Source organism: Meles meles, chromosome 13 (genome assembly GCF_922984935.1).
Source record: "Meles meles chromosome 13, mMelMel3.1 paternal haplotype, whole genome shotgun sequence".
NCBI lineage: Eukaryota > Metazoa > Chordata > Mammalia > Carnivora > Mustelidae > Meles > Meles meles.
This window is the reverse complement of record NC_060078.1, coordinates 87,055,078-87,072,149: the sequence shown is the minus strand read 5'-3', so window position 1 is coordinate 87,072,149 and position 17,072 is coordinate 87,055,078. Positions and strand designations below refer to the sequence as shown.

The window sequence follows — 17,072 nt, the reverse complement described above, 5'->3', positions numbered from 1 at the left end:
ATGGTCTGAGGACAGGGGGACGGAGAGAGCGGCCTCTGCACATCCCTCGGACAGGGTGGGTTTGTGAAGCAAAGCTTTTAGGCCAGGGGCAGGGGAGGGGCCCCTGGAGGGGAGGCTTCGGGGGCACCTGACGGTCTCCGGGGTCCTCCCAGCCTCCCCTGTACACACACGAAGCCAGGCTCCCGGGATGCCACGGCGTCCTCGCAGAAAAGCAGCTTCCCCGGGCTCCTCTTTCCAAAAACCGGATCAGCCAAGGGCGGAAGGCGCTGGCCAGGACACCGCGGGCTGTGGAGGCGTCCGGTCTCCCCGCTGCAGGCTTTCCCTGGGGTCTCCCCGCTGCAGGCAAGAGCCCACACGCTTTCCCTGGGGCCTCCAGGTGCCGCCAAGTTCCCGGTGCTCAAGGACACCGACATGGCTCTGGCTTCAGACCCCTCCGCCCAGAAGGAGCCCGGCTCTGAGAGCTCCGAGAAGTCAGTGCGCGTGCGTGAAAGCAGGCCTGTGGTCACAAAAGTGCTCTCCCCTGACCCCACGTGCTCTCAGTGTGGCCCCAAGGACGAGTGTTGGCTCTGGCCGGCCGCTGCCTGGGAGCGCTCAGTCTCTCAGACCCTCGAGGGCCCACGGCGAGGGCCTCACAAGACGGCCTCCCTCCCGGGCCATCAACGGTGCAAACACCAGCCCAGCGCCAACGAGCACGGCCCCTGCCCGTCCCGCAGGACACGACACCTGGGCTGGGTCCGGCTGCCGTGCACACATCTGAGGTCGCCGGCCACACGTCAGGGACTGGCTAAGGGGCCATCGTGGGCGGCCTTCCTGCGGCGGACGTGGCCAAGCCATCCACACTCTGAGTCAAGGGCCGGCCCCGCTCCCTCTTCCCTGCCTGGCCATCCGCATATCCGGGCTCTAGAGGCCCCGCGGGGTCCTGCCCCGTGGCATGCAGGCTAGAACGGGGCACCCGGTCCTCCGGCTCCCTACCACACACACGGCCCAGCCGGTGTCTGCCGCTGACTGGGAGATGCAGGGAGGAAGCCACCGGATGAGCCCGTATGTCCCACAGCCTTCTGTTCCAGGGCACCGCTGTCCCAGAACCCCGAGGGCTCCCCAGGTACCTGGCACCGGCCTGTAGCGTGTCAGAGCGGCCTCGCCACGGCGTGTGGGGTGCCCAGGCTGGCTGGCATGTCCTGCTTCGGGAGCCGGGTGCCTCCATCCTCCTCCTCCTCGTAGGTCACCCAGTGGGGGCAGGACGGGGTTGCTGGGGCAGGGGAGGGACTGTGGGGGTGGCCTCTGGCCCGAGGAGCCTGGAATTCACCTGGATAAACGAGCCTGCCCACCCCCCTGGGCCTGCCCATCACGCAAACGAGCAGCAGGACAGAGACACTCACTCGTGCACTGAAGCAAGACGAGGAATTTATACCAAAATAAATTTGCAATTTCTTTCTCATTTGCCACTTCTGAAGCCAGAGTATAGGAAAGCCGTTACCTTCACACGCCCTATCGACGTTCAGGCTTTTCGTGTGGTAAGTGACGTGTTTTCTACGTCCCTCCCGTGCTGAGACACAACTCCTGTGCTCTCGGGTCTCCCATTGATAGACACACGGAAGGCCTGGGAAACGTCCCGGGCCACGTCCTCAGTGTCGAGGCCTGCGTGGCGGTGCCCTGCTGCCGTCAACAGCGACGGATGCAGGACGCCTGAGAACGCAGGCGGAGATTCCCGGTAGGCCAATCCTGGAAGGCTTCCTGGGGGAAGCACTTCAGAGCCTTTCAGGCATCCAAGCACACCCTGCGGGGGGGGGGGGGGGGGCGCTCGCCACAGTCCAGACGGGAGCAGCTCCCTCCGCGCAGGTGCAGAGCTCCACGTGTCCTCTCGAGACCCTCCTCCCCGAGCCTGGATGCCTGGACAGCCCCGCACGCCTCCTGGGCTGCCGGGCCCAGCACACACGGCGGTCGGGGAACCCAGGTCCAGGAAGCCCGCACCGCCTGGAGAGCCCCGCCTGCCTTGGAACCCGTCCCTGTACCCGAGCAGGTGTGCGAATCACCGTCACACGTCACGTGCCTGATGCCAACTGCTACTCCCCACGGACCCGGTCACTGAGCCGGTGACATGAGGACAGGGCAAGGGCCTCGGGGGCGAGCAGGACAGCAGGGGCGGGGGCACGGGCAAAGAGCAGGTGTGTTCGTGAACAGGAGAAGGGGGGGCCCCACGGGAGAGGCGGAGACTGTGCAGTGGGGGCGGGAGTGCGTCCAGAAGGCAGGGCTGGGGGTGCCAGTGAGCGAGGAGCGGACAGGCAGGACGTGTGGCAAGGTGGCCGCCGGCTCCTCCCAGAAGACGGGCGCCGCTGGGCCTCCGTCTGCGGGGAGCGACCACCCGATGGCCGCGATGCCTGCCTCCACCTGCCGGTCCCTGGTTTATGTGTGTTTTAGGAGGCGGGGGCGTCCCACGGATCCCGGGGATGCTGGGGATCAGCCCAGGGTGCCAGCGGTGGCCACTGGCTTCTCCACCAGATGCCGCAGCGTCCCCAGCGACCTCCGGTCTGTCCCCAGCATGAACTGCAGGTCACGTGGCATCCCACCACACAGGGCCTGGGAGGGACCCGGGAGCAGGCCGTAGGTGGAGGGCCAGGGGGACGGGGAGGGGGTGCCCGGGGTCCAGCCCCACGTGGAGGGGTGTCTCCTGCTCTCCTCTGCGGCCAGTCCTGCTGCAGCACCGGCAACACTAAGCTCCGTCCCACCACCTGGCGCTCTTTGTCCACGTGGCAAGAACAGGACAAGAGGGCCTTCGGGCCTGCCACAGGTTGACTCTGGAATGTCTGTTCTTCGTGGAAGTCTTCACAGGGGTTATGAGCTCAGAGCCTGCCAGGATGCGGGAAGACTCAGCACTGAGTCGCGGAGAACACGCCCCTCGTGGAGAGGGCAGCCGGGCTGTCCACCTGCTTCGGGCGCAATCAAGCAGCGGCTGGCAGGGTCTGGTCCTCTCGGAGTCTCTCCAAATGTGGGGCCCCAGGCCCGACCCGTGGTCTTAAACACATCGAAACCCGGTCAGGCCCCCATCCTGAGCTCACACCAGCACAGCCACAGCCCTGCACGCGACGGGGAGGGACGAAGGGCAGCCACGTCACGCACAACGGAGCCTCGGCTCTCCCGTCGCTCTCTCAGACTCGGAGCAGGCCTACTGGGCACCCAGGGTGGTGGCCGGACCCAGGCCCTGGGCCAGAGCAGGAGGGCGACCCTGGGGTTCAGGGGTGCAGGGCAGTGAGGGGCCAGCAGGGCAGCTGCCGCAGGAGGCAAGGGCCTGAGGGCACCCAGGGGCCCCCACCGCGGACGCAGATCCCGAGTCCCGGCCCACCCACCCGGCTCACACGTGGCAGTGCGGACGCCTGGGGCCAGGGTCGCCAGTCGGCCGGGAGGGACCGTGGACAGGACCCGGCCCCGCCCTCCGTGCTGAGGTCCCGGGAGAAACGGGAGCGGGCACCGACCGGGCCGCAGCCAGGTCTCCGCGCGGGGACAGCCGGTCTCGGGGAACGGCCCACGTGACTCTTCGGAGCACACGAAATCTGACGATCCTTGTTTTAAGTCACAGAAGCCTCCGGAGCGTCTCGGGGACCAAGTGCGGCTCTGGCGCCACCTCCTGGTGACGGGAGGCATCGACGGGCTCCTGCCTAGGCCGCGGGATGCCCCACCCAGCCCCCCAGGGCAAGTGCCCCAGGGCGAGTCCCCCCAGCTCAGACTTCCTCCAGTCCACAGCGCCCCCCCCAGGCAGACCCCCGCGGTCCGGCCCCCAGGCTTCGGCAGCACGGCAGACCCCCACCTGGGGTCACGCTCACAGACCAGGTGCTTCGGGTTGCCCTCTTTCTGGGAACAGACCACTATTTTCTGATCCCTATTAATACCTGTGACAGCATTTATGTACGAGACAAATTCATTTCAATTTCCTTTTTCAATTAATGGCCTATTATTTGAACCACACTCAGCGAAAAATACTGCTCCAGTCCTATTAATCTTGTAAAAATTAAATTCTTGTCCGTCCGACAGCCAGTGCAGCCCGGCCCTGCCCAGGACTCCGGGGGGGGGCAGTCCCCGCACCAGGCCGTGCGGAGAACCCCGGCCCACGGAGAGATGTACGCCACGGGCCCGGTCAAGCCCCGGGTCACCCCGTGGGGAGCCATCGGCATCTCGGTCACAAGCTGGGACGGCACACGTGCATGGACCTCTATGCCCACTCTGGGAGGAGCTCTGCTGGCGTCTGGAGCCCAGGCGACCCTTTCCCACCTGCCCAACACGGCTGTCCAGTTACCTAGTGGCCATTAACGTGCCTCACACGGGACTGCGGCTGCAGGAGGGGACCCCCCACCCCCGCCGGAGGATGGGGACCCTGGAAGGAGAGACAAGCCACAGCACGGCAGGGCCGGAGAGTGTCCATCCCCGCGGCCGGCAGGCCAAGCCCTCCAGCCTGTCCCCTGACACCGTGCAGCACCCCCCCCCACCTGCAACTGCAGCCACAGCCACAGGGGCTCAGACCTGTCGTCCCCGTGACCCCATGCCAGGTCAGCCCAGCAGAGCGAGGGGCCGCCCCCAAGCACGGTCTCAGGCTCGAACCAAGCGCCACGGCCGAGATTGTTGCTGATGCGTCATCTCTATTTCCGACCAGAAGAGGAACGTGCTGCCAATGTTAACAGAAATGCCATGGATCTTGGGGGCACCTGGTCTCAGATGCTTTAAATTTGGAAGCGTGTGGGCTAAAGAACAGACCAGGTGCAGCCTCACTGTGAAATACCTCCACGTGCCAACTGGACGGCCAGATGCCATCGGGGGAGCATCGCCGTGGGCTCTGTGCTCTCTCAGGCCGTGGGCTCTGCGCCCCCTCAGCGGCTGCAGGCGGGTCCCCCAGACACGGTCTGCCAGGCCACCCGCCACACGGCTGTCCCTCAGTGGGAAATGCTCCGGTATCTAAGGCTATTCCCAGCTTTCGTCATCACGTAATCTTTGAGGATTCAGACACGCTTTCTGCGAAAAAGGTTAACTTTTCAAGGAAACTGCTGAGTTATGGGACGGCCTCGTTCCAGGTGTCTGTTTTCCACCACAAACTGCAGAACGACGTTTTGAGATAAATCTCGGGTCGGTGGGAAACCGAAACAGCGGCTCCTGGGCCGACAGCCGCCGACCTCCTGCCCTTCCCCTTCTTACCAAGCGAGCACTTCTGCGGGAGAGAAAGGCAGCTGTGCGAGCACGGCAGTGACGCGCGGCAGAGGGCGGAGAGCGCCACAGCGAGCATTTCAAGAAAATTCGGGAAACTTCCAGAGGCCAGTGTGAGTGAGAAGGACGGACAGACGGACAGCAGCAGCACCAGGCCTTTCCGGGAGGCCCCGTGTCTTCTCACAAGACGGCAGCCCATCTGCTGAGAACCGCGAACTCCCTCGGCCCCAAGTGGCCTCTGGCGGGTCCCGGCGTGGCCCAGGGGAGCCTCCTGACCCGATGGCCGCAGCCTCATTCCCCAAACACCGTGGCTCTGACCTGCGGGGTGAGGCTCCCTGGCCGCGCTGTCCTGCTACGGCACCATCTGGTCTCGCTGGTTTTCCCTGCCCTGTTTTCTCTGTTGCATGTTTCTGCTCTAATAAGAGATAATAGTGTCATTTCTTTCCTTCTGCTTGCGTTGGGCTAATTCACTCTTACTTTCAAAACTGTCCACACTAAGCACTTAACGCTACAGAGTCCCCTCTGTGGACCCCTTTGGGAGCATCCTGACGGCTTCCGTTTGCCTTCCAGGTCACCGGACCCATAGTTCAAACTGCTCAGTGGCATTCTCTGGCCCCGTGTGCGGTTTGTTTCCAATACCTGGGAGTCTTCCAGACGCCGTCTGTTTCCTTCTCGTCTATCGGCTCCGTGCTTAGACGCCAGGTGTGTGATCCTGGCCTCACGCCAGATTCCCACGTGCATGTGAGCAGCTCACGTGGACGCGATCCGAGGCTGGGATGGGAGCAGAGGGAGCACACGGGCAGAGTCCTGGGAGAGGTGGCCTTGGGGCGCCCGAACCCCCGCGGGGCTGCTCTGCACCGTCGTCCGGAGCAGCTCCTGGCGAGCCTGCCCGGGAGTCTTCTTCCAAGTCTCCTTGACCCTCACGTCGAAAGACCTTTCTGGGGAAACGCAAGGGAAGTGGACCGCGCCCCGCCCCGTCCCGCAGCAGCTGACCGGGCCACGGTCTGTGACAGCCATTTCTGGGGCCTCTGCTCTAGTCGGCGTCCGCCATGGCGGCGGGTCGCACGGGCGGGCAGCGGGCCTCAGCCCACCGGTCCGTGAGGGGAGGCGTCGGAGCCCGCACCGCCGCCCAGCTGGTCTCCGGGCCATGGCCGGTCTCGTCCGCGACCGCAAGTCTGACACGGGCCACGCGTGCCCCGCCCACGGCGTCCTCTTGAGGACGGACCCCCGTGTCCTACGACGGTCCGGCCGCCCGCGGCCTGACACACTCTTGCCTCCGTGCGTGCGTTGGCGGGGCGCGCCCTCCTGCTCGGCTCACTTTAAACACCGAGTCTCCCGCCAAAAGGAGGCGGCGCAGACGCGGGGACGCGCCCAGCGAGGAGCGGGCGAGCAGGGACGGCCGTGCGACGTGGTGGCTTCGCGGCACAGCAGAGCGCACCGGCACAGGCCAGCGCCTGAGGGGGACGGGGACGCGGCCTGTTCGCAGGGACGTCGTGAGGATGAGCCTCGGCGGGGAATGCCACCGCCGCCGCCGAGACCTGCGACGGGAACGCACCTGCGCCATCCGCGCGGCTCGTCCAGTTTAGTAAAAGCCTCGGCCCCTCCTCTCCGGTGTCTGCAACTTCCTGTTCCCGCCCCTCCTGGGGTCCCCGGGACGCACAGGCCAGCAGCCCGACGCGCCGTCCCAGCCAGGGACACCCCGGGACGTCCTTCCGCGCTCTGTTCTGAGGGTACCCCCGCCGGGCCCACGGGCACCTGCCCCTCCTCCCGCCCCCGCCGTTCATCCAGACCACGTCGTGGGCCGCTGGCTGCGGAGCTTTTCACCAGAACACGTCCCAACGGGACACGGAACTCAGTCCCGGCACGGGGGACCATGAGGGTCGAGAGTGTCTCTGTGTCGAGGACCGGCTGAGAGCAGTGGCCAGCGGGCAGAGGCAGGAAGGCAGGGGGTGTGGGCAGCACGGGGCCCACGCGGCGTGGCTGACACGGCGGGCCAGCAGGCTGCGCTGAGCGTGGCGGAGGGTGGCTGTGCGCGAGGACAGCGGCAGAGGCTGGGGCAGCCGTGCGACGACCACTCAGCCACAGGAGCACCCCCAGATGGGCACGGACGCCCCAGATTTAAAGGCTGAGAACCAAGCGACGCCTTCCTGACCGCAGGGCGATTCCCCCTGATGCTCCCCACTCGGACGTGGTCCCAGTCCCACCCGCCCCCCGCACAGGCACCCGCGGCAGCACACAAGGGCCGAGCGCCTGCTCTGCACCAGGCTCTTGGCGACAGGACAGACGTGAGGCGACGGACTCTGGGAACAGAACGCGGAGGAAACCAAGCTAACCGAGCAGCGCTGACGCTCCCCTGAAGATGGGGACCGTGAGGCCACAGTCCTCTGAACCAACAGCTCCTCCAAACCTCCCGACAGCTGCTCCTCCCAGAAGCCTCAGCCCTCTCCATCACCGGGTTCCTCCCGGTGCACCCCAGCCGCTGCACCCCAGCAGGGCACCCTTTCCAGGTGTCCACTGCGCCCCGGACCAAGGACTCGTGCAGAGAAGGGGCAGGTCTCTGTCCCGCTCCCCTGCCGGGGAGGGCGGCTTGCACCAAGGGACCGGCCTGAGCCCTATGAGCAACTGTTTGGAGCAGACCCGGGAACAGGAGGGACCCTCATCTCTGTGAAGAGCCCCGACCTGCCCTCCTCAGCCCACAGGTTGAGCCCTGGTCCCCCTGCTGGTGGCCCCGCCCGTGGACCCCATCCGAGGTGCTGACATTCCAACTCGGGCACGGCTGCCTGTGCGGCCCCATGGGCAGGGCAGCAGCCTGTGGGCGCACGGTCAGCCCGGCACCGACCCCGACCCGGGACACGGACGCGCACTCACCGTGAAGTGCTCCTGGGACCGGAAGTTCTCGTCCAGGTAGACGCGGGCGCGGCTGTACTCCTTCATGGCGTCACTGGACAGCAGCTCTCTGGGAGGGAAGAGGGGTCCTTTAGTGCACAAGCCACATGGGACGTGGCTTCCGAGGCTGCTGGCTGGGACGCCAAGTCGCACGTCGCCCCATCAAGGCCCCGACCAGCAGTGGGGAGGGGCACGGAGTCTGAGGCCCACCACGTGCCCCGGGGATGCGCGGGACCCAGCAGCGTCTCAGGGACGGGGACGCAGAGGCGCGGGGACCCTGGGGGCTCGGCCTGGGCCACACACCACCACAGCACCACCCCAGGGTCTGTGGGGCCTCCCAGCTGTTTGTGCCCGGCTGGCACGGGCAGGAAACCACACTCCCAAGTGCCCCTGGGCCCAGGCAGCTGCAGCGCGCCCGTCCCTCTCTGGGCAGGGGACGCGCATCACAGACTGACTCCTGGTGCTTCACGACACGGACGGGGGAGGGTCTCTGAACACCGGGGACAGGGGCTCCACAGAAGAACACCCGTTCTTCTCACCATCGCCTTCCATGCCAGAACAAGCCCGTCCAGCGGCAAATGTGGCTGGGAGGGGAACCCCTGCGCCCGTAGCCCCGGGAGCGCACCAGAGCCGCGACGGGAAGGGGCCCACGGAAGCGGGGCTCTGGCTCTAGGACGTGAACCGGGGCGCACGCGGGAAAAGGGAAGAGGATTAGAGCGACCCTCACCGCCCGCAGGAAACCACCTCGGCCACGTCCGCAGCAGGACGCCAGGTTCAGACGACGGTTGTTACGTCTGGCGCCACGTCAAAAACTGACTCGGCCCGCAAAGTGGCAAAATACGACCCACCATCGGTGAAAGAGCGGTCAACGGGGACGGGCAGAGAAGGGCAAAAAGTAGCGAAAAGCGCCCGGAAGCAGGCGTCGTAAATATGGTCAAAGACGTCAAGACGCGCGGGAACGGGAGGGACGGCAGAACCAACGCCACACGTTCGACGTCCCCGGCTGGGAGGGCGTAAACGCAGCTGAAAACCTAAGGAAACAAATGAGGTCGGTGACGACAGGCCACAGCGACAGAAATGACCCAAATAGAGGAAAACGAGCCGCGAGAGCCGCGGGGACATGGGTGCCGCACGGGACGCCCTTGAGGCCAGGGTTGGGCACGAGAGAAGGGGGAGGAAAAGGGTTAAGGACATGGTGGGCAAACTGTGTCCACGTCTGATCAGAACCAGGACCCCACGCGAGGGAAACCAAACTGACACGGGATACCAAGTCGCCGCAAACCGGCCAGGAAGACGGCGTCCCGCGGGCAGGGAAGAGACGCGTCAGACCCAGAAATGAGGACGAGCCCCTGGCCTGGTCCCCTCAGAAACCACACGACAGGGGACAGCACGATGACGTCCTCTAAGGACCAGCACAGAAACGCTGGCAGCCCGGGGTTCTGTTCGCAACAAAACATCTTTCAAACCTGAGGACAAAGACGCTCTTCAGACAGACAAAGGCTGAGAGAATTCGTCACCCCTGACTTGTGTGGACATGAGCGTCACGGACAGCTCAGGCTGCAGGAACGCGGTCCCAGACAGAAACGGAGCCTGCGAGGGAACCGCGAGCACTGGGAGCGGCAGGGCAAGTTCACAGTAAATGGCGTCTTCTCTCACGCGGTCGTCTTTCGGAAAGGACAGTTTGAAGCGCGTCCCACATGGCGCAGGCAGGAGCACCAAGAACCGAGGCAGCAGCCGGACGGCAGAACCCGCACGTCTGCACCTGCCGGGGTGGGGGGACACGCACACAGGGTGGGGACACGGGGTGGGGACAAAGGGACAGGGGTCGGGACAAAGTCAGGAGGCGGGGACAAAGGGATGCTAGGTGGGGCCGCGGGGACCAGGACTTGAGGAGGGGACACACGACACAGGACACGGGACACGGGGTAGGGACGCGGGGACCAGGATGTGGGGCAGGGACGTGGGATGCGGATGTGGGGACCTGGACGTGGGGACGGGGGAGCACGGTGAGGACGTGGGATGCGAACGAGGGGCGTGGGGTCAGGATGGGGACGGCACACAGGGCAGCCTCCCGCCACGAGCCCGCAGGGCCCCCTCCGCGAAAAGCCTGGCTCTTCCCCCGCGATCCTTCTCATGGCTCCCCGGGGCCCTTTGTGCTCTCAAGCGCTGGATCTCGTCACTCGGCCGTGTGGCAGCTGTCCCTCCCACTTTGTGTCTTCTGACAATTTTCACATCATCATTCACCATTTGACATTGGAGTTTCTCAATCTTCTTTGTAGGTGACGCTTCTGCACCTCCTTGAGGACCCTCCCCTGCCCCAGAGCCACGACACGGGTCCTTCCTTTATCTCAGTGCTGAGTGACCCCATGTTTGACACCGACGCAGTGACACGGCTGAGACGCGTCCCCGTGTGCAAGGCGGGGGTCGGCGTCACCTTCTCACGCAGCAACACCAGCCACGTGGCTCACGGCCGTCCGCACACGGCCCGGCGAAGGGGGGGTCCTCCTGCAGCCCGCCCCTACCCTGCACCCCTCCCGTGACCTCACTGCGCCCCAAGGTCCTGTAGCCCAGGCCGGGGGACGCCCATCTCGTGCGTCGTCAGGGTTACTCTGGCTACTCTGGTGCTGAGCCACGCTCCCCTGCTCTCCCACAGTAATCTTAGTATTACAGTGAAATACATTTTTTTGATTAAAATTCCTTAAAATTATATTATTTGGGGAAAATTTGGCCATACTTTTAAAAAAATGTGCTCTTTAGCAAATTACCCCCCGTTTAACAACTGAAAACATGAGTGGCTTGTGTCCGTCCACGATGTCAGGGACACAAGCAGGACGGAGCATGGTGACGGCCGCTGAAACACCCCTCGGGCCACGCGGCAGGTGCCAGGGCTCTGAGCACCGACCCAGGGGCCTCTGCGGGCGCGGTGGCCTTCAGGGACCAGCCTTGGGAGACGGAAGCATCGCCTCACACTGCCGGCGGGAGCGGTCTTGGTGCCCGGAGTCCACGGCTGGGGCGCAGACAAGGCCACGGCTAGGATACCCGGAGGGCAGGCGCGGTGCTGCCCAAGGGCAGAGAGGGCGTCCTGGGCACTCGGGCCGGGCCAGAGCAGCAGGAAGGCAGGTCCCGCAGCCGCTCCTGCGACCCACAGCCACACAGGGACCCACCTCTCAGCGGGGGCCTCCCAGGCTTGCTTCTGCCCCCCCTGGGTCCACCTCCCAGGCCCGAGCAGACAAGTTGGTGCCACTCCCAGCAGCACCGGGAAGGCCTGTCCTGCACGCGGCTGCCCATGCCTGTGGCTACTTATTCCCAGTGACAAAGATTTCACTCCCCACGGACGTCATCCCCTCCCACTGCGACAAACACAGCTGAGAGCTGCAGAGCGTCCATGTGGCCATCCACCAAGGCCAGGCCGCAGCCACCAGACCACAAAGATGGGAGGGACACCCCGCCTGGAGGCCGGGCTGAAGTCTTGAGGCCCACGGGATCGCGGTCACCTCACAGGTACACCCCAGGGCCGCGCCGTCACGCTCTGCGCCGCCCCCTCCCCCGGGGTCTGCTTTTACCCCTGTCCCCGCCCCCGCCCCCGCCCCCAGCACGGGCACACCGTCACCTCCGCTCCCCCACGGGCACACATCACCCCCCGGAGCACCGTGTTCCGGGAACGGCACGGCACACCCCGCTGGGACTTACTTGACGAACTTGTCCACGTGGGACATGGAGGCCTCGTAGTTCTTCCCCCCGAACTCCTGGCAGTGCAGCGCCATGAAGTGCGGCTTGTGCGCATGCACGACCTGCGGAGGAAGCGGGACAGGCCGTCAGAGGTGGGCCGCGCGGACACCCCGAGTGGGAGGCGGCTGCGGGACAGAACGTCCCCCCGTGCCCAGTGAGTGACGGGACCCATCTGGAGGAATCAAACCCCTCCATGCGTCCGACCGTTTGGGTTCCAGCATCCTCTGCTCTCCCAATCCCCAGGACTTGAAATTTCTCCGAAACGTCTTCAATAAGTCAGAGCTGTTTCCCCCAGTTAAGAAAACTCCTGTGTCTCGCATGGAGCACCCGTTTCGACCCAAGGAACAAGCAGCCCGGCGCCATCTCACTGCCTACACGCGGGAACGTCCTCCACGAAGGCCGCTAGCCCGGTGGGCACCCACGTAGGAGGGTGCGTGCACACATGTGTGAGCACGTGTAAGCCAGCATGTGGGCACGCGCACACTTCTCCCCGGCCTGGGAGTCAGCAGAGCCCACGGCGCGCTCAGCAGGGGCTGCCTCTGCCCGGCCCACAATCAGCTCCGGACCGCCTGATGCCACGCCCGGCACCCATGTCCCCGCAGGCCCCGCAGGCCGTGTGGCCCCCGCTACAGCCGGAGGATCTGGGCCCTGGGAAGGCCCGTCCTCCGCGGGCACGGCATGCTCCGTCCCCAAGGCCGCTGCGAGCCGCAGGGCCTCCCTGAACTCTTGTTCCGGAAGACACGAGGGACGCTCCCAGCGACATCGTTGGGCAGCGAGGTCCCGTCCGGGAGCCCTCCAGCCGCCCCACGCCCCACACGGCCCAGTACCACAGTCCTCACAACCGCCTGCGTCTTCACTCTCTGTCAGCAAACCACACTGGGCATCCCAGGGTGACCCACAGGTCACTGAATCTATGTTGACCGGCACCTGCTCACAGAAAGGACAAGCCCTTGTTGGTCCCACCGCACGGGCAGAGAGGATAGCACGTCACCACTGGGCCGATGAGGCAGCCCAGCCACTACAGCCCGGGGTTGAGGCAAGGACAGGGGCTGCCTGGGAGCCATGGGGACCAGAGGGCCAAGGGCAGGGTGCAGACATGCAGGGGCCTGTCCCCACGTCCCCAGCTGCCTGTTACACAAACTGCACCCACCCGTGGCCACCACGCACCCTCTCCCAAGCACCTCTTGACTCAGAGAAGGGTTTGCCAGAAACCTGCAAAATGACCTTCCCCCTTCCCCAAATGCACCATCGCAGAGGCAGGTCTCCCGCACAAGCACTCTGATGTCACCGGCAACTCAGCCGCAAACACCGCTTCCTGCTGGGACCCGGCGGCCGGCGAGCCATCCACGGCCTCAGGGACGTGGGCTGCTCTCTGCAGACCTGACGGAAAGCAGCTGCTTCTAGGACCCAGCCAGGCGGAGCCCACGGAGCAGCTGGACGGCCGGCCACAGGGGCCGAGGACGCGGGAGCCGGGCCTGCGTGCCGTGCATCGGGCTGAATGGCCCGCAGAGCGGCCAGGGGGCAGCGGTGGCAGCCGCCCCAAACTCACGAGGGTGCGGGGCCCTCAGGGATCAGTACCGTGGGGTTGGGGACGTAGGCCTTCCAGGCTTTGTCACGGCACCTCCCAGCGGGTCCCAACGCGCCTCAGCCTGCCGCACGCAGAACACCATGCCCTCCATTTCTGCCTCCTACCTCTCCGCTTCATTCCAGGTCTTAAAGGCCAGCCCAGACGCTGGGTGACCTGCCCTGGGACGGCTCACCTGGCCCACGCCGTCCCACAGCGCCACTCAGACAGGCCACGCTGTGGTCCGCTGTGCTCCGCCGGGCCTCCAGTCGCTGAACCGGCCCCACACGCAACACTGCGCCCCGAGCTGGACTAGAGGTCAGGAAAGACCTGTGTTCAATATGTTTTAGGTGGAAAACACAACGATTTTCCAGATTAAATTTATCGCATTTGAATCTAAGTTTTAACTGATCACACAGCCAAAAAAGGGACTCCCGTGATTTTATCTCTGGGACCCTGGTTGACCGACAGCTCTGAGCAGTGACCCAACGACGCTTCGGACGACGAGCTCGACTCGGCTCTGACAACGCACCCCTGCACCGCGTCTCCACAGCGGGCCCCGCTCCGGGCAGCGACTGCGAACCGATCCCCGCTGGGCTTCGTCGCTGGGCGTGATCGGCCCCTGCGCGTGCTGAGACGCACGTCTGAGCCGTAAACACACTGTTCAGCCACTACACGAGGTCGCGTCTGTTCAAACCGGGGCCTGGACTCCCTCGGAGACGCCCCAGGCTCCAGACACGCACCCCGAGAGGACGCCCGCGGGATGCGCCAGGCCGGCAGGGGGCGGGCATGGGACGGGCAGGGAGGCCTGGACACACGGCACGGTGGCAGGGCAGCAGGGAGCGCGCTCACAGGGGCATGAGGGCCCCGCAGGTACCGGGCACCCCCGGGAGCCACCCCCGAGGCCCAGCTCGGCTCTGGTTCCAGGGCTTCCGGATGTGGCCCACGGCCTCCGCCCTGTGTTCCCAGACGGCTCTGTACCCTGCACCCCTGCACCCCGACCCACTGGCCCAGGCCTCCAGGGGCAGCCCCTCCTGCACACGTGCCCCGCGATGTCCCCAGGAGGCCACCGATCCCCTGCCGGACTCCCAGCTTCTCCGACCTCCTGCCCCTCTGGGCTCACTGGCCACACCACGTCTCCCGGGACTATAAGCCCCGCACCCCACATCTCACGCCCCGCACGCTGGAGGAGCCCCACGTCGCTCACCAAGCCCTGGACGTGCCTGGCCACACGTCGGGATGGACCAGGCCCCTGGGGGCTGCCTCCGGCGCTGGCGATGCCCGAGGGAACACAGTGGCCCCTACAGTCAGAAAAAGTTACGTGGAATCCGGACGTACCCAAATGAAGCATTGTGCGTCATCTGAAAGCAGCTATTAAAATGATGAGACCATGAAAAGTTCTAGAAGAGAAGTAACGAACGACCTCGCAAAGAGGCCGCTGTGAGTGGCGTACCTCTCGACAGCGCAGTCGCGCCCCGGGCCCAGCAGGCCGGCTCTCTGTACTCAGACCCGAAAGAGACGTGTCGCCGCGGGCAGGGAGCTCGCCGTGAGACACGGTGCCCTGCCTTCTGGTCGCCGCAGGCGTGGTGGCCTTGAGGAGCCCGACTGCTCACCTGGGCTGTGTGCGGGTCCCCTCCCTGCCGTGAGCAGCTGCGGCCTCAGCCCACAGCAGACCGCGGCCAGGAGAGGCCACTGGCGCCTGGCAGGGACTCAGACAAGCACGTCCATGTCTGGGGCTCACGATGACACGAAAACATCCATGCGGTGGCCGTCGCGGGCTCCAGATACTCCCCCAAAAGGGAGATTTTTTTTCATTCAAAATCGGCAAAAATCACATTGAATCGTGCGCTGCAGCTGTGGGCAGTCTGTCCTCCCGTGGGAGTGACCAGCGGCCTCCAGAGGGAAAACGCCCCCGTTCTTCCTGCACACGGGCTCCCGCAGGACCCCGAAGGCGGCCACTCGGGGTGGAGGGCACACCCCGCGGGAGGGGGCTGCTTCCGAAGCAGGGAGGTGTGTGGAGTGTGCAGACCCCTGGTACTTTCCAGAGGCCATGCGGCCCCCTTCTTGCCGCCACAGCTGGCTCCGACTCAAGGACAGCCAGGAGCTTCCTTCAGTCCTCAGTGCGTGAGGACACGGACGCGAGAACCCTCATGGCTTTCTCGGGTTGGGAGGGTCTTCAGAGAGACCGAGAAGGACAAGTCTGTCCTCCCGGGAACGTCTCTGTGGGCAGATGAGGGAGACATGATGGCACCGGGACAGAGGCTGCACCATGAGGGCATCCCGCCGAGTGGGATGCCAGAGATGAGCACCGTGGTCTCAGCCGTGTGTGCTGTCTGCGGTCGCCAAACTGAAACACAGAGTGGAAGGAGGCCGCCAGGGGCTGGGGCGGGGACACCTCGGGGCAAACGACACGCGGTCCGGGGACCCGGCAGCCAGCAGCCCGCAGCATGCCGCATGCCCGTGGACCCTGGGCCGGGCCAAGGCAGGGCTGAGATGCGGCCGGGGACCAGTCTGCAAGTACTGAAAAAGCAGCAGCTGGTCAGAGCCCACGGCCAGGAAGCGACAGGGCTTGTGGAGAAAAAAGGGGACAGAAAGGAGGGGAGGCGGCCTTGGGGAGCTGCTGACGAAGGAGGAAGGGAAGGAAAGGGAAACAGGTGTGCGGACAGGAGAGAGCCAGGAGAGCGTGCGATCACCATCGCTGATCACCAGATCACCGGGGGCAGAGATCGCCAGGGACGGGATCACCAGGGACTGGATGACCAGGGGCAGAGATCACCGGGGACAGGATCACCAGGGGCAGAGATCACCGGGGACAGGATCACCAGGGACCGGATCACCGGGGGCAGAGATCACCGGGGACGGACTGGGGTAGCCTGTGCCGCACTTTGCCGGGAGGACAGAAGGGGGTGCTGTGGGGCTGGGATCCTGCACAAGCCTCCTCCCACTGGCTCCCAGCAGCGGTCGCTGCAGAACCGCACAAGGTCCAGCCCAGCCCCCGCACAGGACCACCGGGCACAGCGGGCCGGCCCACGCTGCAGCGGAGTTAAATGTACTCAAACCACCCTCGAGAGCAGGAGTCAGAAGCGCAAAACTCCACCAGAAATGGACCAAAAACAAAAAGAGAAAGAAATGACATTAACCTCAAGGAAGAAATGGAAGAAGACAAAATCCCTCACAAAGAGAAGCCCACGACAAAGCACCAAGGAAGGGCTGAGTGACAGGAGAAGGGGAGCAGAGAGGGGCCGGGCGGAGAGGGGCCGGGCGGAGGACCAGGGAGGGGGCAGGGGAGGGGGGAGAAGATATGGGCAGGGGAGGGGGGAGAGGACACAGGCAGGGCACTGGCAGGGGCAATGGGCAAGGGAGGAGGGGAGAGGCTGGGCGGGGTTGCGGGGGTGGTGAGCAGGGGATAGGGGGGCTGGCAGGGGAGGGGGGAGGGCTGCCGGGCAGGACAGCCACCATCCCTGCAGGACGAAACATCAGATCAGGACTAATGTTGAAACTCGTCATCCAGGGAAACGTCCCCAGAGTAGAAAGAGCTGAACTTGTGCCTGGGAGGGCGTCCTGAGCCCGAGAAAGCTCACGCACACGGCCCGGCCGCCACAGGCGCCGGCAGGTCCGGGAGACCCCACAGGTGCAGACCCAGGGACAAAGGTCCACAAGGAAAACCAAGAGGTCACGGTGCACTGGCCACAACCAACACGCGAAC

General features: G+C 65.3%; 1 protein-coding gene across 5 annotated transcripts in view; it reads right to left on the bottom strand.

The window, feature by feature from the left end:
* Positions 1 to 17,072, bottom strand: part of INPP5A (inositol polyphosphate-5-phosphatase A) — a 158,930-nt gene that overhangs the window by 84,644 nt on the left and 57,214 nt on the right. For 3 of the 5 annotated variants that reach the window (XM_046027579.1, XM_046027577.1, XM_046027578.1), the window contains exons 3-4: positions 11,764 to 11,864; positions 8,056 to 8,143 (exon numbers count right to left, since the gene is read on the bottom strand). In XM_046027579.1, coding sequence (XP_045883535.1) covers positions 8,056 to 8,143; positions 11,764 to 11,864 — 189 coding nt within the window. Of the gene's footprint in view, positions 1 to 8,055; positions 8,144 to 8,800; positions 9,105 to 9,539; positions 9,666 to 11,763; positions 11,865 to 17,072 lie in introns of those variants that run through there. The other 2 variants (XM_046027580.1, XM_046027581.1) reach the window with 2 other exon arrangements.